This window comes from Rattus norvegicus, chromosome 9 (genome assembly GCF_036323735.1).
Source record: "Rattus norvegicus strain BN/NHsdMcwi chromosome 9, GRCr8, whole genome shotgun sequence".
NCBI lineage: Eukaryota > Metazoa > Chordata > Mammalia > Rodentia > Muridae > Rattus > Rattus norvegicus.
This window is the reverse complement of record NC_086027.1, coordinates 104973390-104996977: the sequence shown is the minus strand read 5'-3', so window position 1 is coordinate 104996977 and position 23588 is coordinate 104973390. Positions and strand designations below refer to the sequence as shown.

The window sequence follows — 23588 nt, the reverse complement described above, 5'->3', positions numbered from 1 at the left end:
GGAAGTGTAATAGAATAGCACACACAAATACACACACAGTGAACACCTAAATTATATGAAGAAATATACAGGTTTGTATTTCTTGGCATGTATGTAAATGTTCATGTATGTTCATGTTTACATGGAAATATGTACAGTTACATGAGCTATCCAGGTGACTTCAGGTGTGCTTCCTCAGGAGCTAGCCACCTTTATCTCCTTTTGGAAACATGCAAGCCCAGGACTTGCTATGTAGGTTAAGCTAGCTTACTAATAGGCCTCAGGACTATCCTGATGTCTCCATCTCTCAGCACTGATATTATGAATGTGTACCACTGTTTTGGCATCTTTTAAATATGAGTTATGGGGGTTGAGTTCAGGTTCTTGAGAAAAGCAATCATTTTACCAACTGAGCCATCTCTCCGGCTCCAAACTGCACATTTATATTTCAATCCATAGAAACACAAAACAAATATGATTTTGTGTATGCCTTTATGAAAAAAAATTAGCAGCTGACGAATGTCTTCAAATATTTCCAATTATGTTATGTAAGGCAGTCTCTGCTACTGATGCGTGACAAAACTTAGTAGCACGACACAAAACTCTTTACCTTATCAATGTAAGATTTATTCGAGGCTTAACATTCTGAGCTGCATATGGGATGACTAAAGTGTTCACAGTCTGAAGGACAGACTTATCTAGAGGTTTTATTGTTCTCTTATAAGCTGTACTTATGGCTAGGCTTTAGAATATTTAGCTGCAGCTTGATGGCAATTGTAAGGTCTTCCCAATCTCAGTGACTTAATGACTACTACAAGGGCCTACCATACATTAAATATTGTTCTGGTGATCCTTACAGTATAAGGTTTTCCTTAAGGAGAATGGAATCTAATGATGTTGAGATATTGTATATAAAGATACAACCTGAAGAAAACTTTAGGCCAAAATTTGAAATAAATTAGCCATAAACTTCTTATCCCAAAATCCCTTCTGAGTACGCATAATTCTAAAGCTATTTTGCCATAGGAGTTGAAGAGTACATGCATATAGGTTTTTAATGTGATAACGTTTGTAACATTAGGGAGTTAAATATTACTTAAATGTTTAATCTTAAACCAATAAATACAGTGAAATCACATGATAAAAAAATTTGTACTCACTGAGATAACTAAATGCAAAATATGAATGTGTCTAATAAGGCACTGAGAAATACTTCCAACGAGCTACCAGAGACGTAGTAAAAAGGTATATTTGCTGTAGAGAGAAGCCAAACAAGTTTCCTACTAAATGTGTCTTGGGGAATTATGTAGTTTGATTTTCATAATATGAAACATTCGGTTTAGACTCTAGAAAGCCATTCCTGCATGTGGCGGGATAAAATCCTTGTGACACACTCTGTTCTGTATTTCAGTACATGTTGAGGAACCCGCTGCTGATGACCCAGGCGATGTGCAAAGTTTCAGAGAGTTTTGCTTTCCATACATCTTTAGAGTTTCTGCCTTACCACTTGCAGACTCAGTTTTCAATAACTCCCCAGATTGCTTCTATGCTCACAGGTAGGCATTTCTTCTTTCCCTCTCCTTTAGGAAACAACTCAAGCCAAATATAGCATTCTTTCACACGCTTCTATACGTTTTTGCTTGTGTGTCTGTTCTCCATGTTTTACTAAAACATTTATATTTTCTACTGATTCTTCTATTTCTTTCACCTGGAAACTCTATTTTTTCAGACTCACATTGATTTGAACTTAATGCATTATAACTATCCTGTGATATCCTTTCTTCTTTACTGCCAGAGAGATTCCATGTTTATCCATTATAATACTAAGAGATATAAAATTAAATTTTTATCTGAATCCTTCTAAACAATGCCATAATGCCAAAGTCCAAGGATATTTTTTCAGGCACATGTGTAAAAGTTGTTTTATGTCTTGACAGTAAAGAGCAATTGCTATTGGATACATTTTCAATCTTGAAAGTATATGGAGAATGTGTCTCTAAAAGACATTGTGAATGAAAATCTTAAAAGGTTCTAGAAATAATTGAAAATAATTAACATAATAGTTATTTTTAGGCTATAAAAGTCAAGCAGGCATGTTACAGCATTTGGTATAACCAGTGAAAGTGTTAAAGAGTATTTCCATTAATCTTAAATAAGTACAAGGACAGAAAGGTAAGAAAGAGTAAAGTATGGGCAGAAAACAAACTACACAATACAAAACAAAACCCAAATATTAACAAATACAGAAGCCCTGGGCATTAGCAGATGATTATGTTGATTTTTTTTTCTTTTTCATCATCTGGTTTCCTCATATGTTTATATACTGGTCTCTTCATGTGCGCCGATGCAATAGGCTCAAAATAAAAGATATATTAATAATTGCATGCTCTACTCTGGCTTGTGAGGATGAGTTTTAAGCTTATTTTGTTATCCTCAGCTGTGGCATAGACTCCTGTCCATCTCCAAATGAGACTGTCAGTCTACAGAGTTTTCAGGCTTCTATGCCAAAGCTTTGGTTTTGTCAAGCATCCAATAGTAAATTAACATTTCATTTTGTCAATGGACTGTGGTTTTCTGTGGAAGTCTGCTAGGGGAAACTTCCTCCATTATTCAGAGGATTGGGTTCATAAAACCACCAATTACAAAGGTCTGTAGCTCAGGGAAGTTATCTGACTGGTGGTACCTCAAGATAAACACTTAAAAGAAACACAGTGATACCTTAAGGTAGACTTTTAACAGAAAAGGCCTCTCCCTCTCCAAGCATCTATAAGTTGCCAATAGATCTATGGCTAGGGCATGAATTTATTGACCAACTCCTATTTCCATGTTTAAACACTGTTTCTTTGTGGTTACCAACTTTCTGGCTTCTTACAGTCTTTCTGATTCCTGAACCTTAGGCAGAGGGTCTGCTGTGCATATGTTCCATTCAGAACTGAACATTCTTCAGTTTCTTTCTCTGGTTTTGGCTATTGTGAGCCTCTGAGTTAGTCACAATCTACTGTAGACAGAAAATTCTTCAGTGACTGTTATGAGATGCATTAATCTGTGGTATAATAATAAATCATTAGAACTTGATTTAATAGTATATCCATCTAGCTGAATAAAACTAGTAGGTTTTTCCCTAGGAACTATGATCTCTTCAGTCACGTGACTTAAACTTAGTAATAGTGCCAAGTTTGAGGGTTTTTTTTTTGTAAATGGATACAAGAAGGGGAACATGATCAGGTATTGGGGATGGTGGGAAACAGTAGTGAATCCCTGAGGGACAACAGGAAGAATGGAAACAGGCAACTTCAGGAGTCAGGAGGTGGGCAGACCCTCTAGAAAGTACCAGAGTCCTGGGAAGTGAGAGTCCCTCAGGACTCAAAGGGAAGGACCTTAGATAAAATGCCCTACAGTGGGTAGAGGGAACTTGTAGAGTTTACCTCTAGTAGAAAGACAGGGCATCACGTAAAATGATGGTGTTGCCATCCTACAGTCAAAAACACTGACCCAGAATTGTTCCTGTCTAAAAGAACTGTGGGGACAAAACTGGAGAAGATACTGAGAGAAAGGAGATCCAATAACTGACCCAAATTGGGATCCACCTGAAGGGGAGGCTCCAAGGCCTGACACAGACAGGAGCCTAGCATAGCAAGCCTCTGAGAGGCCCAAAAAAGCAGGTGAAGGAGTCAGATACAGATACTTACAAGCGACCAATGAACAGAAGCCAGGGACCCCTGTGGTTAAATTAGAGAAAAGCTGAAAGAGGTTGAGGAGGAAGATGATCCCACAGGAAAAACAGCAGTCTCAACTAACCTAGAGCCCCGGTATCTCTCAGACACTGAGCAACCAACCAGGCCTTATACTCTAGCTAAGAGGAGGCACTGATAAATATACAGTAGAGGAATGCCTTGTCTGGCCTCAGTGAAAGAAGATGCACCTACCTGTGGAGACACTTGAAGCCCAGGGAAAAGGGAGGCCTGGTGGGGTAGGAGAGTGGGGACATCCTCTTAGAGACTGGGCAGGAGGAATTGGATGAGGAACTGTCTGAGTACAGATCCGGTGGGTGAGAATGACTGGCTTATACAAAAAGATTAAAGATTTAAAAAAAATCCTTCCTAGAAATACACCTAAAAGAAATAATACAAGTCCACTGAGAGAGGGACCGGTTCCTCCCCTAAAATTTGTGCCACTTTTATAGAAGTGGTCACACCTTGCCAGTCATTGTCACAGTTGTCAGAGTTAACCACCTTGGTATAGCTGATAATTACATCATCCTCCAGGAACCAGTATAGCACCTCCTGTATTATGAAAGAGAGTCAATCAACACCAGCTTGATTTTTCCACATTTTATAGTTCAAGTCTGGGATATCCTCAACAACAGGGATTTACTGTCAAGACTGGAGAGTGACCAAGAAAAATGACAATCATCTCTGGTGTTTCCCGGGAAGTGGATTTGAAGCCCCATTGTTAATCTTCCTAAAAAGTTGTATCCTTGAACTTGATCTGCAAATGAGGCTAGTTTTCAGTCTTCCTTTAACTTTTACGTGTTCTCCTCCATACCAGTTTAGTTGGTTTTGGTTTAATTTATGAAGAAACTTTTCATTCCTAGACTTTATATTACTTTTTACAATCTCCCTTTATTGAGTTATCCTCATCTTAAATTAAATCCATCAACTCACTCTGTGGTGGTTTGAATAGGAATCATGTGTTTGAATGCTTGGCCCACTTTTAGCAGGTGTGGCCTTGTTGGGTAGGTGTGGTCTCACTGGAGGACTTGTGTCACCAAGGGGAAGGGTTTGAGATCTCAGAAGCTCAAGGTAATCCCACAGTCACTTTTGATTCTGCTGCCTGCTGATCCAGATGTAGAACTCTCGGCTCCTTGTCTTCCAATGCACTGTCATCATTCCTTCTTCAATGATAATGGACTCTCAAACTATATGCCATCTGAAGACAAATGTTTTTTTTTAAAGAGCTTGGCATTGACATGCTGTGTCTGTATAGCACTAAAAACCATGACGAAGACACACTCTTCATAGGTTACATGTTGCTACTTCTCACTTTTTAATCGAGGTTCCCACAGGAGTTCACATGGACAATGCTTTACTTTCATATGGTCGTCTTCATATATTGAATTCTTCTGCAAGTGTGACTTAGACTAATTAATTTCTTATGGAAGGTTGGATTTATTTTCCAAAGTACTCTCTAACACAATGTATTTATACAGTTTTTGCTTGTGATCACAGTTTTTCCAAAGAGATTAACACATCAAGATTAGGGTAAGTCAGCATTTCTGCAAGTCTTGAAAGAATGGACCCCTTCCCCTCCTACCAAAAGGAATGTCATTACCCAGTTCCTGAAGTATTTGTGCAATAGCAGAAAGGACCAGGACCGTGCTCCTCAGTGTAACCCTTAAACTGATGGCTAGGATTCTTCAATGGAATGATTTCCATTTGGCATTTTGTGCTTAGCAGGTTCTCAGTAATATATTTTTAAATAAAAACTATTCTTATAATAAACAAGTGTGAAAGGATCAATAGATATCTCTGTATTCTTCATAGTAGAATGAGCAAAAACAAAACATCTTGGTGAAAATAATGCTGCTATACAAATCTGTTTCTGAAATGTGGAATAGAGACTGAAGGAAAGGACATCCAGAGACTGCCTCACCTAGGGAATCATCCCATATACAGGCACCAAACCCAGACACTATTAAGGATGCTAAGAAGTGCATGCTGACAGGAGCCTGATCTAGCTGACTCCTGAGAGGCTCTGCCAGAGCCTGACAAATACAGAAGTGGATGCTTTCAACCAATGATTGGACTGAGCACAGGGACCCCCAATGGAGGAGTTAGAGAAAAGACTGAAGGAGCTGAAGGGGTTTGCAACATCATAGGAACAACAACAATATCAACCAACCAGAACTCTCAGAGCTCCCAGGGACTAAATCAACATCCAAAGAGTATACATGGAAGGACCCATGGGCTCCAGCCACATATATAGCAGAGGATGACCTTGCTTGATATCAACAGGAAGAGAGGGCCTTGTTCCTATGAAGACTCCATGCCTGTTTCAGTGCAGGGGAATGCCAGGGCAGGGAGGCAAGAGGGAGTGGGTAGGTGGGAACACCCTCATAGAAGCAGGAGTGGGGATGGGATAAGGGGTTTCCAGAGTGAAAACTGGGAAAAGGGAGTATATTTGAAATGTAAATTAAGAAAAGAAAAAAAGAAAGAGAGAGAAGACAAAATCTCTAGCATTTCAGGCAGGTGCATAGGCATTCTCAGTCATGGCTTGCAAGTTCAATGGTGACTCATAGTAAACCAATAGAAGTGTTAGAACTTGAGAACCTCTCAAGACATTGTTAGTAGTAACTTTTTTTTTGAAAGTGGTTCCTATGTTGGTTGCTGCGTGTGTGTTTTTTTCTACTTCTCCTCTTCTGCTTTTTTCTTGTTCATATTCTTCCTGAAATATGTATCCTATGCTTAAGTAGAAAAAACCATAAAGTATTGTTAGTATTCTAGAATCTCACATTATTGTTAAAAATGTTCATGTTGATCTGAGAGATTGGTTCACCCAATTCTAGTTCACAGAAATTTTTGAGAAAGCCTGCCATCTCAGTTAAGTTTCTGGAAATAGGCCATATACTCAAAGGCCTCAGTATTAATATCTCTCAATAAGAAAACTCCTAATTTCTATGTGGCATGGACTAGGTTCCTGGCTTATATTGCTTACTCGGTGCATAGAAGTAAAACAATAACAACATTAGTACCAGAATCCAGTAGACCTACCATGCACAGGGTTATATATATTATAAAGTCCACATTTATTCCAAAACCTCATTTTCTTTTTTAACTAATTACTTTATTTATTTATATTCTAGATGTTGTCCCCCTCCTGGTCCCCCCTTCCATAGTTAATTCATCCCATTCCCCCTCCCCTTTGCCTCTGAAAGTGTGCTGCCCAGGGCTTCCTGGGCATCTTCCTTCCCCTAGGGCCACAAGTCTCTATAGGATTAGACTTACCCTGTTCAACTGAGGGCAGTCTAGTCAGTCCTCTGCTACATATGTGCTAGGGATTCTCAGACCAGTCCCTGTATGACCTTTGGTTGGTGGCTTAGTCTCTGGGAGCTCCCAAGGGTCCTTGTTAGTTTTGAGTGTTGGTCTTCCTATGAGGTTGCCATACCACTCAGCTCCTTCACACCCCCCCCCAATTTCTCAATAGGGGTCCCTGACCTCACTCCAATGGTTGGCTGTATCTGCATCCTGTCAGTCAGATGGTGATAGAACCTCTCAGAGGATAGCCATACCAGGCTCCTGTCTGCAAGCACGACATAGCATCAGTAATAGTGTCAGGGTTTGGTGTCTGACCATAGGATGTATCCCAATCTAGGCCAGTCACGGGATGGCCTTATCTTCCATTGCTATTCCATTTTTGTCCCTGCATTTCCAGTAGGCAAGAACAATTCCTGACCAGAAATTTTGACCGTGAGTTGGTAACCGCATCCTTCCACTGGGGGCCCTGTCTATTGGAGGTGATCTCTTCAAGTTCCCTCTCCCCACTGTTGTGCATTTCAGCTAAGATTGCCCCCACTGAGTCCTGAGAACCCCCTAGATATTTCCATGCATTCTCCTGGCCCTTTGAGCTTCTCTCCTGTTTCCCCCTATAACTGATTCTACTCCACCTTTTCCCTCCCCCACCCTACCTAGATACCTCCTTCCATCAGTCTCCAGTGAGTACTTTGTTCCCCTTTATAAGTGGGATTGACACTCTCACTTGGACCTGCCTTCTTGTTAAACTTCCCATCTGTGGATTGTATCATGAGTATTCTGTATTTTTTGGCTAATATTCTCATATTAGTGAGTACATATACCATGCGCGTCCTTTTGGATCTAAGTTACCTCTCTCAGGATGATATTTCCTAGTTCCATCCATTTGACTGCAAAACTCATGATGTCCTTGTTTTGAAGACATAGTACTCCATTGTGTACATGAATCACATTTTCTGTACCCATGCTTCAGTTGAAGGACTTCTGGGTTGCTTTCAGCTTCTCTGGCTATTATGGAAAAGGCTGCTATGAACACAGTGGAGCATGTGACCCTCTGGAAATACCATGTTTTCCAGAGGTATTTTAGGTTGTTTTGTTTAGAAATCTATAGGGAATGACATCTATATGCAATTTTTCTGTGCTTTCAACAGATTGTGTTTAACAGTACTTTATTTTCCTTTCTCAGGACTATTTGTAATTCCAGGAGGTGTAATTGGCCATTTTCTTGGAGGTTTAATTGTTGACAGATTGGAAATGACTAATAAGAACAAGTTGAAATTTTCATTAGTGACATCTGTTGTATCAGTTGCACTTTTCCTATTAATCTTTTTTGTAGAGTGTGAAACAACAAAATTTGCTGGAATCAATGAAGACTATGATGGGTAAATATAAATTTGTATGTTCTACTTTTGATCATAAATGAAAGGATATTTTCCAGACCAATAATTCAATAACTATAAATTTGTGTGACTTTTGGAAGTATTAGCCATGCAAACGAAGTATAAAAGATGGTTTAACTTTTCATATTAAGAGTACATATCTCATAGAGATGTATTTATTATGCATTCATTAGACTTTTGTGGTCAAAACTTTGTGTTAGGGTATGTAGGAAGTACAAAATGTTACTAGAATATGTATAATGTGATTTAACATTGTGTACTTAAATCTCTACCTTGGAGACATCAAAAGGTGTATTTAAAGTATATTTGATCATGAACATGGACATTTTAGATTAAATATCCAAAGATCAAAAAGCTCAGCATGAGATAATATTAAATATTGTATGACATAAACGCAACTGAAATGGTAGAAGAGAATAATAGCACTCTCAATTGCAGTGGGACAGCATATGACAAACCACTATTCAATTAATGTTACTGGAGCTGACCATGAGGCTGTAAAACATGATGTTAACTTCACTACTCTTACAAATTCATCTATGTGACTTAGAAGAAGCTGATGAATTTGTAGAGATAGCAATAAAAGATATATCTGTAATGGAAAATGATAATTTTATAAAAATATTAAAAATTAAAAGCTTTTCCTAGGCAAGAACTTTTGTTAATCTGGTAGGATGAGTATAATGGGCAATAAAGAAATATTTCAAGACTAAAAATTGGAGAGCCTGGAACTATATGAATTAATGACATGTCAACTGAACAATCCCTGTACACAAAAATACTAAAACTTAACTGCTTCTTTTCTCAGTGGGAAATAAATGGAAAAAAATCCCATTTCTATTAATTAGTTTACAAATGAAAAGATAAGATGCCCAAATAAATTACCCAAATATTCAAGGTAAACAAAAACATTTATGATTAAAGAAAAATCTTACTCATTTAAATTAATGCCTAAGCAAAAGCATTTCAAACATTCACATACATGCCACTTCTCTACAAATTCATTTGAAAACTTTTTATAATTTATAAAACATCTTTTAAAAATACATTTTAGATATAATACAATTTTATCATTTTTTTCTAATAACAATTTCCACATACCTCAAAAAGCCTATATGTACTAGTAGGGCAAAGCTCAAAAAGTCAGGAGTAGAGAATACACTCCATTCAAAAGCAAATCAATAACACCAATTTGGATGATTCAGCTCGAGACAAAAATTTATTGTGAAGCCAAAAAAAAAAAATTCAGTGGATTAGTATTAACTACAAACCTTTGGAGGTATCAGAATAGATCGCTCAGGGATATATTATGAATATTAGGAATGGAATGCATGTAAAGCAGAGAGTCTAACCTGAGAAGGAAGTATATTCTTTAAAAATATATCCCCGGAAAAATTACATACAACTGGAAATAGAATCTAAGACAGCACTTCTAGTGTTACCTAATTCTCACGTGTGTAGGAGATCTATTGATGTACAATATGGTGTGCAGCACTAGGAAAACTAAAAATGATATTTTTTCCTTAATGCAAGATAAAATTTACTACAGAAGATAAAATTCTTTAAGTTTTTTGAATAAATTTGTTGACTTTTATTAATAAATGATATTTTATAAATTTAAAAAACATGATCAATTCACTTGATGCAAAAATTTATAGTAATGTTCCCTTTTTTCTAGAAGAACACAGGGAAAATTAGAGGTAACAAAGGTTTTCTGTACACAATACAAGAAGTTAGACTATTGAATTCTAAGCATTATGTGTGTTCTTTTTCATGAATGAATACAATTTTGCACAATGTCTTCTAAAAATATGAGTAAAAACATTTTGACCTTGACTGTGGGAAAAAATTCTTTCCCAAGATATAACACTAATAATCCAGGAAGAAACTTATAAATTGGACTTAGTAATAATTGAAATCTGCCTATTCAAAGACCTTTTCCTCTGCTTTCTTAGGAGCAGGTTCTGACAGGGATTTGCTATGTAAACCTGGCTGTCCTTGAATTCACTATGTATACCAGAGTGTTTTCAAACTTAAAGAGATCTACCTACTGCTGCCTCTCAAGTCCTAGAAACAAAGTTGTGTGCTCCTATGTCCGGATTTCAAGGACTCTTAAAAAATTAAGCCACAGATTGTAAAAAGTTATTAGAAAACAATATATACAAAAGACTTGTCTCTGATCATATATAACATTTAAGTCGTTTTATTAGTAATGAGAAAATAAACAATATAAGAAAATAGACCAACGATTTGAAATGGAATGTCATCAAATAATAATTTTATGCATATGGAAAATATGCAGATGGCAATGAATTAACTGTCCTTAGTCACTAGGAAAGTATTACATATTAGGATGCCTAAATCAGGGAAATCAAACTGTCACAAAGAATTGTAGATAACAGTTGAAGCTGCTACACCCTGCTAGCAGAAATCCAACCATGAGCTAAGGGCACCCCTGCAGGTGTCATGGAATTAGAGAAATGAAACCACAAAGAGGTGAGCATAAACTCTCAGTTCAGGTTGACCTTGTCAACTTGGATCAAACTCTGGGGAGTCTGATGACATTTTGTTCTGTTTTTAATTGTTGTACCCAAACTACTCATCCTTTCCAAGTTCTGCTTACTGAACTCCATCTTCGAGTACATCAGGACAGGTTCTACCATTCACTATACCCTATCGACATTCACAGCCCTTCTTCAATATTCTTTTTCTCTCAAGGTAGGTCAGTTTCTGTTCCCAATGCATCTCTGTCCTTCATGTGTTTATACGTGAGGTCAGTTAATGTAGAGCCTCAGTCTTGCTGCCGTGTTTTAGGTGTTACAGTTCATTCAAATTTTAATCAAGTGTCTCCAGAAAGCAACCTTAAAGAGCAGGTTCAAATCCTTAGTAGTGATGCACAGATAAGGTAATATCCAATTGATTTAGCCCCAAAATGTTAAATTTTGTTCTTTTAGTTTACGTACCACAAAAGCTAAATCCTAACTTAAACACTGATTTGAACAGCAAGGAGAACAGAATCTCCTCAATAAATCGAATGACCGATACCTCAGGAAAATTAATCAGCATTAACTTAAGTCCTTTACCTCCTGCTTGTAATTGTTCCTGTATTTGAAGTTGGGCTCTTTTGATATTTTTTTTCTGTCACGAAAAGACTGATACTTTTGTGGTATGAGCAAAAAATTTCTTAGGTAGGGAACTTGGATACTGAATTATTCCTGCTTTGAGAGAAAAACAACAAACAACAAAAACAAAGAATATAGTTCATGTTGCAGGTGCTGAAACTCCACCTGCCATCGCTTGGAATTCAGGTGCTGCTCTTCTGCACTCATGGGCTCTGACAGGATGGGCTGACAGGAGGCAGGCAGCAGGAGAGCTCTGAGTTCTGGTCAGATCATGAGGATGGTTAGCCCTGAACCTATGTGGCTAGCCTGGAACCTTAGGAGGGGTGGAGTCCATTCTGCCTGCATTTCATAGATGTGACTGGCAGAAAACATACTCTCTCTCTCTCTCTCTCTCTCTCTCTCTCTCTCTCTCTCTCTCTCTCTCTCTCTCTCTCTCTTTCCCTCCCTCTCTCCCTCCCTCCCTCCCTTCCCTACCTACCTTTCTGTAGTTTTCAAAAACAATTGACAGGGATTTTTATCTCCCATCTCATGGGCTATCTTCATATTTGCTCTAGCTATGAATATTTTATTTTTCTGGATGCTAACAAACATTTTAATGATTATACAGAATGATTTGTCACAAAGACCGAGAAGTTAACACCATGTTAGTACCACTCTTCCAAAGGTAAAGAACGGTTTTCTGTGAGAGGCCCATGTATCCTGATAGCCTAATACCATTTAAAATTTTTATTCTTACATTCTCAGAGGCCCTGTGCTCCATGTTTTAGACCAATTGAGGGGGGCTCTTATAGCTATCACAGCAGGGAGAAAAACAAACTGCTAAGAGGTGAGAATGAACACTTGGTTCAGATTGACTTCATCAACCTGGGTCAAATTTCAGGGAGTCTGATGCTGGGAAGTTTAATGTCAGTATATTCGAACACAGAATTATTTGGGGAAAAGTTTCCTGGTGTAATGTGATTTCCAGTGCACGAAGAAGCATAAAAATTCAACTCAAGGTCCCTGTCATTTATTCCAAGAAAATTGCTTTACAGAGATAGGCCGCAATACTAGCTTGAAGACCAAAGGAAGGATCTAGTGCGGTCATGATCCTACATACAATGGAGAGATTGTATAGTCAACTGGTGATGTCTGGTCCTGGTTGTGGGATCTCTGGCGAGCTAATGGCTGTACAGGAAATGTAAGGACCGTTTAGCTTCTCTTCTCTGAGAAAGCTTAGTATGGACAGTACAGAGCACCATGCTAGCAATAGATCCCATCTGCAGATTTCTGAATGGAAGGACCAGGTTACATCTAGTCATTTGAGAGAAAAAAATCTGTGCATTCAATGTGTCTGTTTTCCCTGGGGATCTATGATCACAAGAACCTTTGTGTGCTTAATAATAAACTATGTTGAAAAACTGATGGTTTTTTTTTAAAGATTTTTAAGAGTACTTGCTCTACCTCTGGAGGTTCAGGTCTGGCCCAGTACCCACTTGGTGAATCATAACTCTATTATGTCTATTCCAAATAGACCCAATGTCTTTCTTTTGCTTCCATGGGTGCTGCACTCATGCGGTACACATATATACAATTGAGCCAAGGACACACATATGAGATAATTCTAAAATAGATACATTAACAACTTTCATACAGTTTAAATATCCTACTTTTACTACACAAGACTCATGAAAGCGTATGTCCCTACAAGAACAAATAAAGATCAGTAATGCAAAAGAAGCCAGGAAACTTTAAGTGTCGTGCGATTACTTTTTATGAAATCCCAACAGATGAACAGGAAGAGAGTACTAATAAGTAATAATATGTGGCAAGTAAGTACTGAAAAAGTAAATAAGTACTAAGGTGGTAAAGTAAGTCTTTGAAGAGGTCAGCCCATTTGAAGTAGTTATGATTTCATTCATTAAAAAATCTCTGAAGAAAATTTCATTACAGCATCAAAATAACCCATGAGGTATGTTTAAAAGTTTTTCTATTCTATTTAGCTTCTGTGTTTGAATATTCACCCACATGTAGGTTTACATACTATATACATGGCTGGTGCCTGGAGAGAGACCATAAGAGGGCATCAGACTCCCCCGGATTGGAGCTACAGATGGTTGTGGACTGCCATGTGGATGCTTGCAATGGCATTTTGCTCCTCTGAAAGAGCAAGAAGTGATTTTAAGAGCTAAACCATGTCTCCAGGACTAGAGAGTGGGACACTCTTAAATGTGCATTTTATTGTGTTTTTATACCTTAGTAACTTTGTGAAAAAAATATTTCCATAAGCAAACTGATGGATCCTGTGGCTACCTGCCGTCCACATTAACAATTTAAATGATGGTATTGTAACTGTGCCTAATCTCAACTTCACAGCTTAGGCAAACTTGGAAACCTTACAGCTGGATGCAATTATCACTGCGCTTGCACAACTTCCCTATATAGTTCTGTGTGTGGAAGAGATGAAAAAGAGTATTTCTCTCCATGCTTTGCAGGATGCTCTGCTACGAAAGTACAACAGAATGAAAAGGTACATTTTCTCATGCTGCTTCTCCCTGTAAGGTGCTTAATGTGTTAGGTGCCGACCAGACTTTATTCTTTCCTCTCCAAAAGTTTGCTTTTATATGTTCCCTAATTAATTTTAACAACATGAAAATAAAACTTAGTTTTGGTTTGCCGAATTCCCTTTCAGCAGCACTCACTGTGCTTGGAACACAAGCTTTCACACACACAAGGGTCGCCAGTGCTATCCCGCGAATCATTTTTTTTTTCAAATGTGCCTTCTGCTGAGATTCAAAATGCCTACTCTGTATTTTCCTGATTTTTCTTTATTTCTGCTACACAGCAATTCAGATATGAATATGATTTTTTTAATTGGGGTGTTGAAACCAGTGCTCTACCACTGAGCTATATCCCCAGTCCCCAGGTTTTGATTGTGCACTAGATCTCACCATATATGTATGTGTGAATATAGAATATATATATATTCTAGAAAACTAGGAGCTATAGAGAACTCATATGAATGGGAGAAATGTGACTTAACCGAATCAAATATGCTAAAAATTTTTTTGCGTATCTCATGGTAGTGACTTGAACCTTCCTACTACTTCCAGGACTGCTGCTGCCACTCACAACTTATTTCTTGTTCTTTTTCTTTTTTTTTTAATCCGGTTTCTGTGGTAAAGGGCAATTGTTTATTCTACCACTTGTCTAAATTTGTACGGTTCTCTTTTGTAAAATTTTGTGTGTATGCATGCTTTGATGTGTGTGTGCGCACGCGCGTGTGTGTGCACGTGCACACACACACGCAAACATGAGGCACATCTGTACATGCATGGTAGTATTGGATTCTTCAAAATGGAAGAAGTATTCAGATAGAAATTAAGTAAATGGCGTACTGCTGACAGGACAATGTCTGACAATGTCATTCATCAGGATCAGTCCACCGTGAGTTTTGAGGGAGTCTTTCTTTCATAGACTTGGAGCTCTCCCAAGTGGGCTAGAGTACGTGGCCCCTAAAGCCCTAGGGAATGACAAATCTCCTTATTTGCAGCAGTGGAATTAATTGGAGCATACCACCATGCCAGACTTTTAATGTGGGTGCCAGTGATCAAAACCAGTACCCCATTCTTGGCATCTCACTGAGTGAATTACCACTCCAGCCCCTAGGTACATGTTTCACATTTGCTAATTATGTTTTCTTTAGTTTTTACCTTGACACTAAAACAAAATATGGACTGAGGTACTAAAAAGTCTTGTGTTTCTTTTCACCTGTCTCCTCATTTTTCGCGATGTAAGGAGAGCGATAAATAAATTTACCGATTCTTAGACATTAGGTCAATATGCTTAGAAGTGTTTATGCTCTAGTATTATAACAAGATTTTTAACAAGCATGAAAATGAACCAGAATTATTACATATATAAGAACCATTCTTAAAAAATGTCATATGTTCAAATAATATTTAAGTCTTTAAAATATGGGAGAAATCTAAATGTAATTAAACAGCACTATTATTGTTGTTAATCATTTACCATGTCTAACCTACTAATTAAATTATAAGTGATAGTTTGGACAAGATTTGAATATGTCCCTCCAAAGTTTATGTGTCAGAGTATTCGTCCAGATTAGGATGGTTATGGAGGTGAGGCCAAGTGGGAGGTTGGAATAGTTATTTTTTTAACTTTCTACTGATTCTTTATGAGTTTCCAATTATGTACCCCAGTCCCACTCATCTCCTTTCCCTTCATTTTTGCCCTCTGCCTTTGCAACCTTCATCCCAAAAGAAAGTATAAAACATATAGACAAAGAATAAATAAAACAAGACAGAAGACATTTCATTGGGAATCCTACAATACACCCTTCTGTCTGCCCATCTACACTCGCAGATGTTCTTTATAAGGAGGCATTGGTCTGGTTCAGGGTCTCCGACTTCTCTTACATCATCAGTAATGGATCCTAATTGGGAATACTCCCTGTTAACACGCTGTTGCCCTGTGTCATGGAGATCCTCCAGCTTTGTTTCAGGAGGACCGATGCTTTCACATAGTCCAAGTGAGCACAGATGATGTGGTTTTGGGGTGGGCCAATAAAAAAGCCCAGGATTAGTGCCTGGGTCATAGCTAAACTGGTCAGTCTGTCAGCTGTCCCTTATCCACACCACCAGAGTTAGCTCTCCAGCACTGTTCCAGCTAGGCCACCCAATCTCAATGTCAGCAGGAGGCAGGGTCAGCTATTCTATTCTCACGCCCACATGGCTGACTCACCCATAGCCCATACCTACACCTCTAGGGTCGACTTCACAGTGCTGTTCAATCTAGGCATGGGACTCTCTCAAGTCCTGCAGATAGTGAGGGCCTGGCCAGTTCTCCCTCTCATAGTCTTTGTGCTGACTCACCCCTGTCTTTGCCATTATGGCCAGATCCACTATGTTGCCTCAGCGAGATACAGAGCTTGCTTTTCCAAATGCTATATCCAGTGAAGGGGTAGGGCTTTTCTCAGGACCAGCTCTACTGACTACTTCAGATGGCAAGGGGTCAGGGGGAAAAGCATTACCCCGTGCCCATGCCACTTCACAGCAGATGAGTGGCTGACCAACTCTACTTAGCTCTTGCTCACTGAAACGGGCTCACCTGAGCTTCTCGTGCCAGGGCCAGCTATTCACTAAGACACTAAGCACATTGTCAATCTAGAGCTACTCTCCTTTGTGGGAAATTTATCTAGAGGAATTCCTTATGATTTTATTACATGTCTACAAGGCACAATTAATACATAATGCATACTGAGTATAAAAAATGATTTCATAAAATATCCAAACATAGAGTTTATGATAGAATTTGACACTTAAAAATGGGAGAAATAAAATATTTACAGTGAAGAGTGTAGCTAGAGAAGTTGTATAAAAAGACAATAAAACATTTCAAATAATAGGTTTGAAGCAAAATTGACAAAAGCAGACTATGGTTATACAAATTTGATATGAGTCAAACTGAAGAATGTAAGGAATTAGCATTGATTTCAAATAAGAAAGGACTAAAACAACAAAATAATTTTGGTAAAACTAAGGAGAAACACTACCTTTACTAAAATTTAAAAGAAAATGTCTTCCCTTCATATTAGTAATCTGGAGAATGGGGCTCCTTGAGAACACATATTTCTAAAAATGCTCATTTTCTTTACAAATTTATGTAACATAAACGCTTGTTCTTTTCTTTATGATCTTGTATCTTGAACAGGTTTTTACATTTTTATGTTTTGATGTGGTATTATTTTATTTCTGCCTGAAGAATTTGTTCATCATTTTTGAAATGTATTCACTAGGCACGGGAGGCTAGGTTTCGTGCTCTTCACCCCACCTCCCTGGGAAGTCGAAATTCACAGTTGTAGACTTTTCTGTATTGTGACAAATACCTGAGAGAACATATTTGAAAGAAGAAATTTTGTTTTTGCTCCTGCTTTCAATTGTTTGTCCATTGTAGTTCGCTTGCATTAGTTAAGTCTGTGGAGGGTCACCGATGTGGATCAGGGCTCCTCACCTTACTGCATTCAATAAGGAGGGGGGAAACCTGTGTGCTTGCCTGGGCTAGCTGACGTCCAGCACTTTCTTTCCAGCCACTTTGTATTTGGCATAGTGTGCACACTGAATTCCACAAAGTAACCTTTGAGAAATCATCTCATATGCACACAGGACAAACTGACAATCAAAATTCACCACCACAGAACTGTATTATCTTGTCTGTTCCCCAGACACTTAGAATTTTATCTTTGTGCTTTCTGTAGAAGCAGGAATTTTTCATTTTCCCCCTCTGCGATTTACCATGTATCTTAAGTCTGAATCAATATCAATTATTTGCTGTCCTATCTCGACCTAGGAAATTATGATTAAACTTTTGATATTGAGTAACATTGTTATGATCCCTCAACTCTAAGTTCAAAACCCCAAACACAGCTTGACTCAGTTGCATAGAAAGAAGTCAGAGTAGAGTGCCAAGCTCTGTTCTGTCTAGAAACTGAGAAGGAATGACTTGTAAATGCATCTGGGTTCTCTGAACTTGAAATTAATAACATCTGTATTTCTTTGCTAGCTTTCCTCAGAGGCAGTCTTAGCTTTTATGGATCACTCATTCTTTAAGAGGGGAACCCTTTTCCTCAAGGCCAACAAAAGAGAATCTTAAGTTGCCCGCTTTGAATATCTGGTGTCAGGAAATGCCTGGTAGAGTTTGAAGCTGACTAGTCAGGTAAGGCTTACCTAGAGTAGTCTTTTTTCCCCATCATACTTGAAATGCACTAACAGTCATGGAATCTTTGCCCTAGGTATTATGAAGTTAGCTGATAGAAGGAATCATCGTAGCCATCTTGAATTTCTTCCTAGTCACAGATGGGAGGGGACTTCTACACTATGCCATATCTTTTAATATTTCCTATATGTTTTCAACTCTTTTCCTTTAAAAAAAAATAGGATCGTTTCTCACAGAATAAATCCTGCTCAGTTTCCTTTACCTACACTCCTCCCAGTTCCCCTCATTTCAGCACTCCCCCAGATCCAATCCCATTCTGTTTCCTCTTTAGAAAAGAGCAGACCTCTAAGAGACAACACTCAAATGGGACAAAACAAGATATAACAAAACTAGGCGAAACCCTTCATATTCAATCTGTACACGGAAAACCAAGAGTAGGAAAAGAGTACCTCGAGCAGGTAAAACAGTTGGAGGTACACCCCTTCCATTGTTATGAGTCCCACAAAAACAGGAAGCCTGCTAGGCCACAAAATAAACACAGAGGACCTGGTGCAGACCCTTGCAGACCCTGCTTTCTACTTTAGTCTCTTTGAAATCATGCGAGCTCTGCATAGTTGACTCAGTGGACCAGGTTCTCCTGCTATCTTCCACCCATCAGACTCCTGCAATTTAATCTCTCCCTCTACTGCAGGGTTTCCCTATATCCCAGTGGAGGGACCTAATGAGTTCTCCAATTTAGCCTCTGTCTTTCACAGAATATCTAGCTGTGGTTCTCTGCACTACTGATGGAGGGGGCCTCTCTGATGACAACTAGAGATGGCTCTAATCTATGAGTATAGCAGAATATCATTAGCAATTGTTGTTGTGGTTGTTGTTGTTGTTGTTTTAGTTGTTGTTGTCAGTCGTGTTTGGTTCTGGTCTAGGTCACCGGGCTATCCAGTGTCCAGGTCTTGGATATTCAGGCAGTGTAAGTCATGGGCTTCCTCTACTGGCGTGGGCCTCCAGTTAAACCAAACATTGGTGGATTACTACTACTCCAAGTTCTGCACCATCATTGCCCCAGCACATCTGGCTGGCAGGATTGTAGGTTGGGAGTTTTGTGGCTGGGTTGTGTCCCAGTTTTGTTTTTCAGAGGTTGACAGAATATCATCTTGTACAAAAAGAAACAGAGTCATGGTTCTTAGTCTTGCCCATGCAAGACTCTATAATATAATATATAACGCAAGAACTCTATAATACACTTCCTCATGTTATGCTCAACCTAAGCCAAAAATTATTTCCTTTGTACTTCATGACTATAATTTTTCTACTGATATAAATAATAATGTAAATTCTGGTACGTGATATAGCTGCTATGTAACTCATATATAGGTCAATCACCTTGAAAGGGACTATGACCCACACGTTGAGAAATTCTAGACTAGAGGTAAGGGGTGAATCTCAGTGCAGGCCCTTTGCATTCAAAGAGCCAAAGAGCCGTGTGGGTGTTTTTCTTTAGCAATGGACCATACTTTTGGTTTTCACAGAGTGGCCTTTTGTCCCAGCATTAACTTGTGCTGTTTGGGATTAAAATGGAACTCCCTCAGCCAACAACTCAAAGGAATGCAACCCAGTCTCAGCACAAGAATGCTTGCTTACCTGACCACAGGCCAGGTCAACCTTCGTAACTCCCATTACCAGGAGTCCTCACTAGGTTCACCCTCACAGATTTCCAGAATTTTCTACTGCAGTAGGTTTCCACAACATGCCCCCGCAAGTGTGCCCCAATACCAGCAGTCTCTCCCCCATGCTCTTTCTTTCCACTCTCAGCCCCATCTGATTCCTCCTGCTCCTTTCTTCACCTGCATTCAGTCTAAACACAAAATTTATTTTTCCTTCTCAAGGAGGGCAGTGCATCTATCTACCCTAGATTCTTCCTTTTTACCTAACCTCTCTGAGTCTGTGAATTGTAGTTTGATTATCATTTACTTAACAGCTTATATACACTTATAAATTAACAAGTATCCTATTTGTCTTTTCTAGTATGGATTACCTTACTCAGGATGATTTTGTTTTTAGTTCTATTCATTTGCCAAAAAAATTTCATGATGTCACTTTTTTAACAGCTAAGTAACACCCCATTATGTAAACACACCACATATTCTATATTCTGTCAAGTTACATCTAGGTTAGTTGAAATTTCATGGTGGTAAGGATGTGGAACAAGAGGACCTCTGCAACATGGATTGTGGGAATAAAAATGTGTACAGTCACAGTAGAAATCATCATGGAAGTTGCACAAAAAATTGGGTATCAACCTAACTTAAGACACAGCTATAACATGTTTACCACCATGACTGTCACTTATGCTGTTTACCTTAGCCACCTAACAGGTTTAAGATAATATGCCAAGAGTTGTTTTGATTTGCTTTTCCCTGACGGCTAAAGATGGCAACCATTTCATTAAGTGTATCTCAGCCATTTGCAATTCTTTTGTTGAAAATTCTGTTTACAACTGTACTTCCTATTCAATTGGAGTATTTGGAGTTTTGATAGCTAATTTCTTGAGTTCATAGATTTTGAATGCTAGACCACCATTGGATATGGAGTTCATCAAAATCTCCTCCTATTCTGTAGACTGCCTCTTTTTCCAGTTGATGGTTTCCTTTGCCTCACAGAAAACTTTCATTTACGTGTGGTCCTATTTAGTAACTGATGATATTAGGGCTGCACTGTGTTCTATTCAGAAAGTTGTCTCCTATGTCAATGCCCTTTCTATTTTATCAGATGTACTGTATCTTCTTTTATGTTGGGGTCTCTGATCCACTTGGACTTGACTTTTATGCAGGGTGATAAATATGGGCCTACTGGCTGACATTCTTCTACCTGCAGGTGTCCAGTTTGAGCAGCACTGTTTGTTGATGACGCTTTCATTTTTCAGTGTGCATTTCTGGCTTTATTATTAAAAATCAGGTGTCCATAGTTATATGATTGTATGCCTGGGTCTTCAATTTGATTCCATTGACCAACATATCTTTTCTATGCTAATACCATACACTTGTCATTTCTAAACCTGTGTGGTGCAACTTGAAATTGGGGCGGGGCGATAAGTCCAGCAGTTTTTTTTTTTTTTTTTATTTCTTTTATTTTTCAGGACTGTTTAGCTATCCTGGGTTGTTGTGTTTACATATGAATTTGAGAATTGTTCTTTCAATTTCAGTAAATAATTCTGTTGGGGATTGCATTGAATATACATTTTGGTAGAATTGTCATTTTTATAATGGAAACCTACCAACCCATGAACATGGAAAAATTTGTCTATCCTCTGATGTTTACTTCAGTTTCTTTCTTCAAAGATTTGAAATTATTACCATGCGAGCCTTTCACTGACTTGGCTAGAGTTACAACAGAACATTTTATAGTATTCATGGCCACTGTAAGGCATTGTTTCCCTGACTTCTTTCTTGCCTCATTTGTCATGTGGGTATGGGAACACTACTGATTTCTGTGAGTTAATTTTGTATCTAGCTACTTTTCTGAAAGTGTTTATCCACTGTAAATGTTTTCTCGTGGAATGTTTCAGGTCACTGAGAGCACTGTCATCTGTAAATAAATATACTTTGACCTCTTCCTTTCTAATTTGTAATTCCTTGGTCTTTTTCCATGTATTATTGCTGTAGGTAAGACCTCAAGTCCTCTACTGAACAGATATGGAAACTGTGGACAACCTTATCTTGTTCCTGACGTTAGTGAAACAGCTTTGGGTTTCCCTCCATTTAGTTTGATGTTGTCTATAAGCTTATTTTTAATTGCCTTTGTTATGTTTAGTTATGTTCTTTTCATCCTTCATTTCTCCAGATCTTTTATTATGAAGGGTGTTAGATTCTGTCAGTGTTTTAAGCATATAATGCAATGATATTGTGTCATTTTCTCTTTCATTTTCTTTGTATAGTTGATTACATTAGCTACTTTATGTCTCCCTGGGATGAAGCCTAGTAGATCATGAAAGATGATCATTTTAATCTGTTCTTGGATTTTGTTTGCAAGTTCTGTATTGACTATGTTTATGTCTATTTTCACTAGAAAAATTGGTACTGAACCTAATTTTCTTTCCTTCTTGACTCATTTTTGTTTGTTTCGTTTTGTTTTCTTAGTATCAGAGTAACTCTGGCCCCATAAAATTAATTGGCCAATGTTGCTTATATTTCTATTTTGTGAAATAATTTAAGGATTATGTTTTTAACTCTTTTTTGAAAGTCTGGAACACTAGATCGATCTGTATATATTTATTTTTATTTATTTTTTAGTTGGGAGACTCTTAATGACTGGTATAGTTTACTAGGGGTTATGTGGTTTATAGTTCATATTAGTATGTGCTGTGTGTGTGTGTGTGTTTGTGTGTGTGTGTGTGTGTGTGTGTGTGTCTGTGTGTCTGTGGGTTTCTGCTTCCCCAGTTCTGTATTCTCTCACTCTTTCTATTATGCTTAGTAAAAATCAACTCTGTTCATGATTGTACACAAAAGTATTAACATGATTGCAGAATCTTTCATAGTCTTGTTATTGTCCATATTTCAAATTTCAGATAAAATTAATTAATAAAATGAATAATTATATTACCTTTATAATGACTTTAATTAAAATGGATGTCCAATGAATATAAAACTAAAATAAGTTGACTACTATTCCTCAAGCTTGTAAAAGTCTTCCTTATTTATAATTATATATCCACACGCATCTAGATAAACAGTAATTTACCAACAGGTAAAATATGTCAGATTTTCCTAATAATTTTGCATTTATAAATAATGTATGGCAGGTTTAGCATGAGAATATTTATTAAAATTAGGCATTCTAAGCTGGGTGTGAAGGCATATTCCTTAGTTCCAGTACTGTGGATACAGAATCAGACAGACTTACGTGAGTTCAAGGCTACATGGTGAAGCCTTCATAAAGAAATGCTGAGAATAAAAAACAAATAAACAAACAAACAAAGAAAAAACAGATTACTTCACAAAGAGCACACCGACTGCTTATCCAATACCAAATGGTCAGACACAAACTGTACATACAAGTAATATTACATAGACTGAGAAACTTGCATTCATGTGTGTTTGTGGGTACAAAACAATGCATAAAACAATTAAAGAGGAAGGGGTTACAAATTTAAAATAGAGACACATAGAAGGCTTTAAGAAGAGGAAAGGGAGGGGAAAATGAGATTATATTTCAATATCACCAAAGATGTTATAAAAGCAAAAGCAAACAAAATCCTTGAAAGTCTCTGTTAGAAAATAATTTAGTTTTTATTCTTGTCATAATAAGGCTATTGTCTCCTGAATCTTCCTGAAATACTGTTTTGTTTCAAT

General features: G+C 37.9%; 1 protein-coding gene across 12 annotated transcripts in view; it reads left to right on the top strand.

Annotated features, from left to right (window-relative positions):
• Positions 1-23588, top strand: part of Slco6c1 (solute carrier organic anion transporter family, member 6c1) — an 80571-nt gene that overhangs the window by 31102 nt on the left and 25881 nt on the right. For 4 of the 12 annotated variants that reach the window (XM_039083104.2, XM_063266802.1, XM_063266800.1 and 1 more), the window contains 3 exon segments: positions 1391-1535; positions 8194-8389; positions 13885-14038. In XM_039083104.2, the coding sequence (XP_038939032.1) occupies positions 1391-1535; positions 8194-8389; positions 13885-14038 (495 nt within the window). 12 annotated transcript variants of the gene reach the window in all.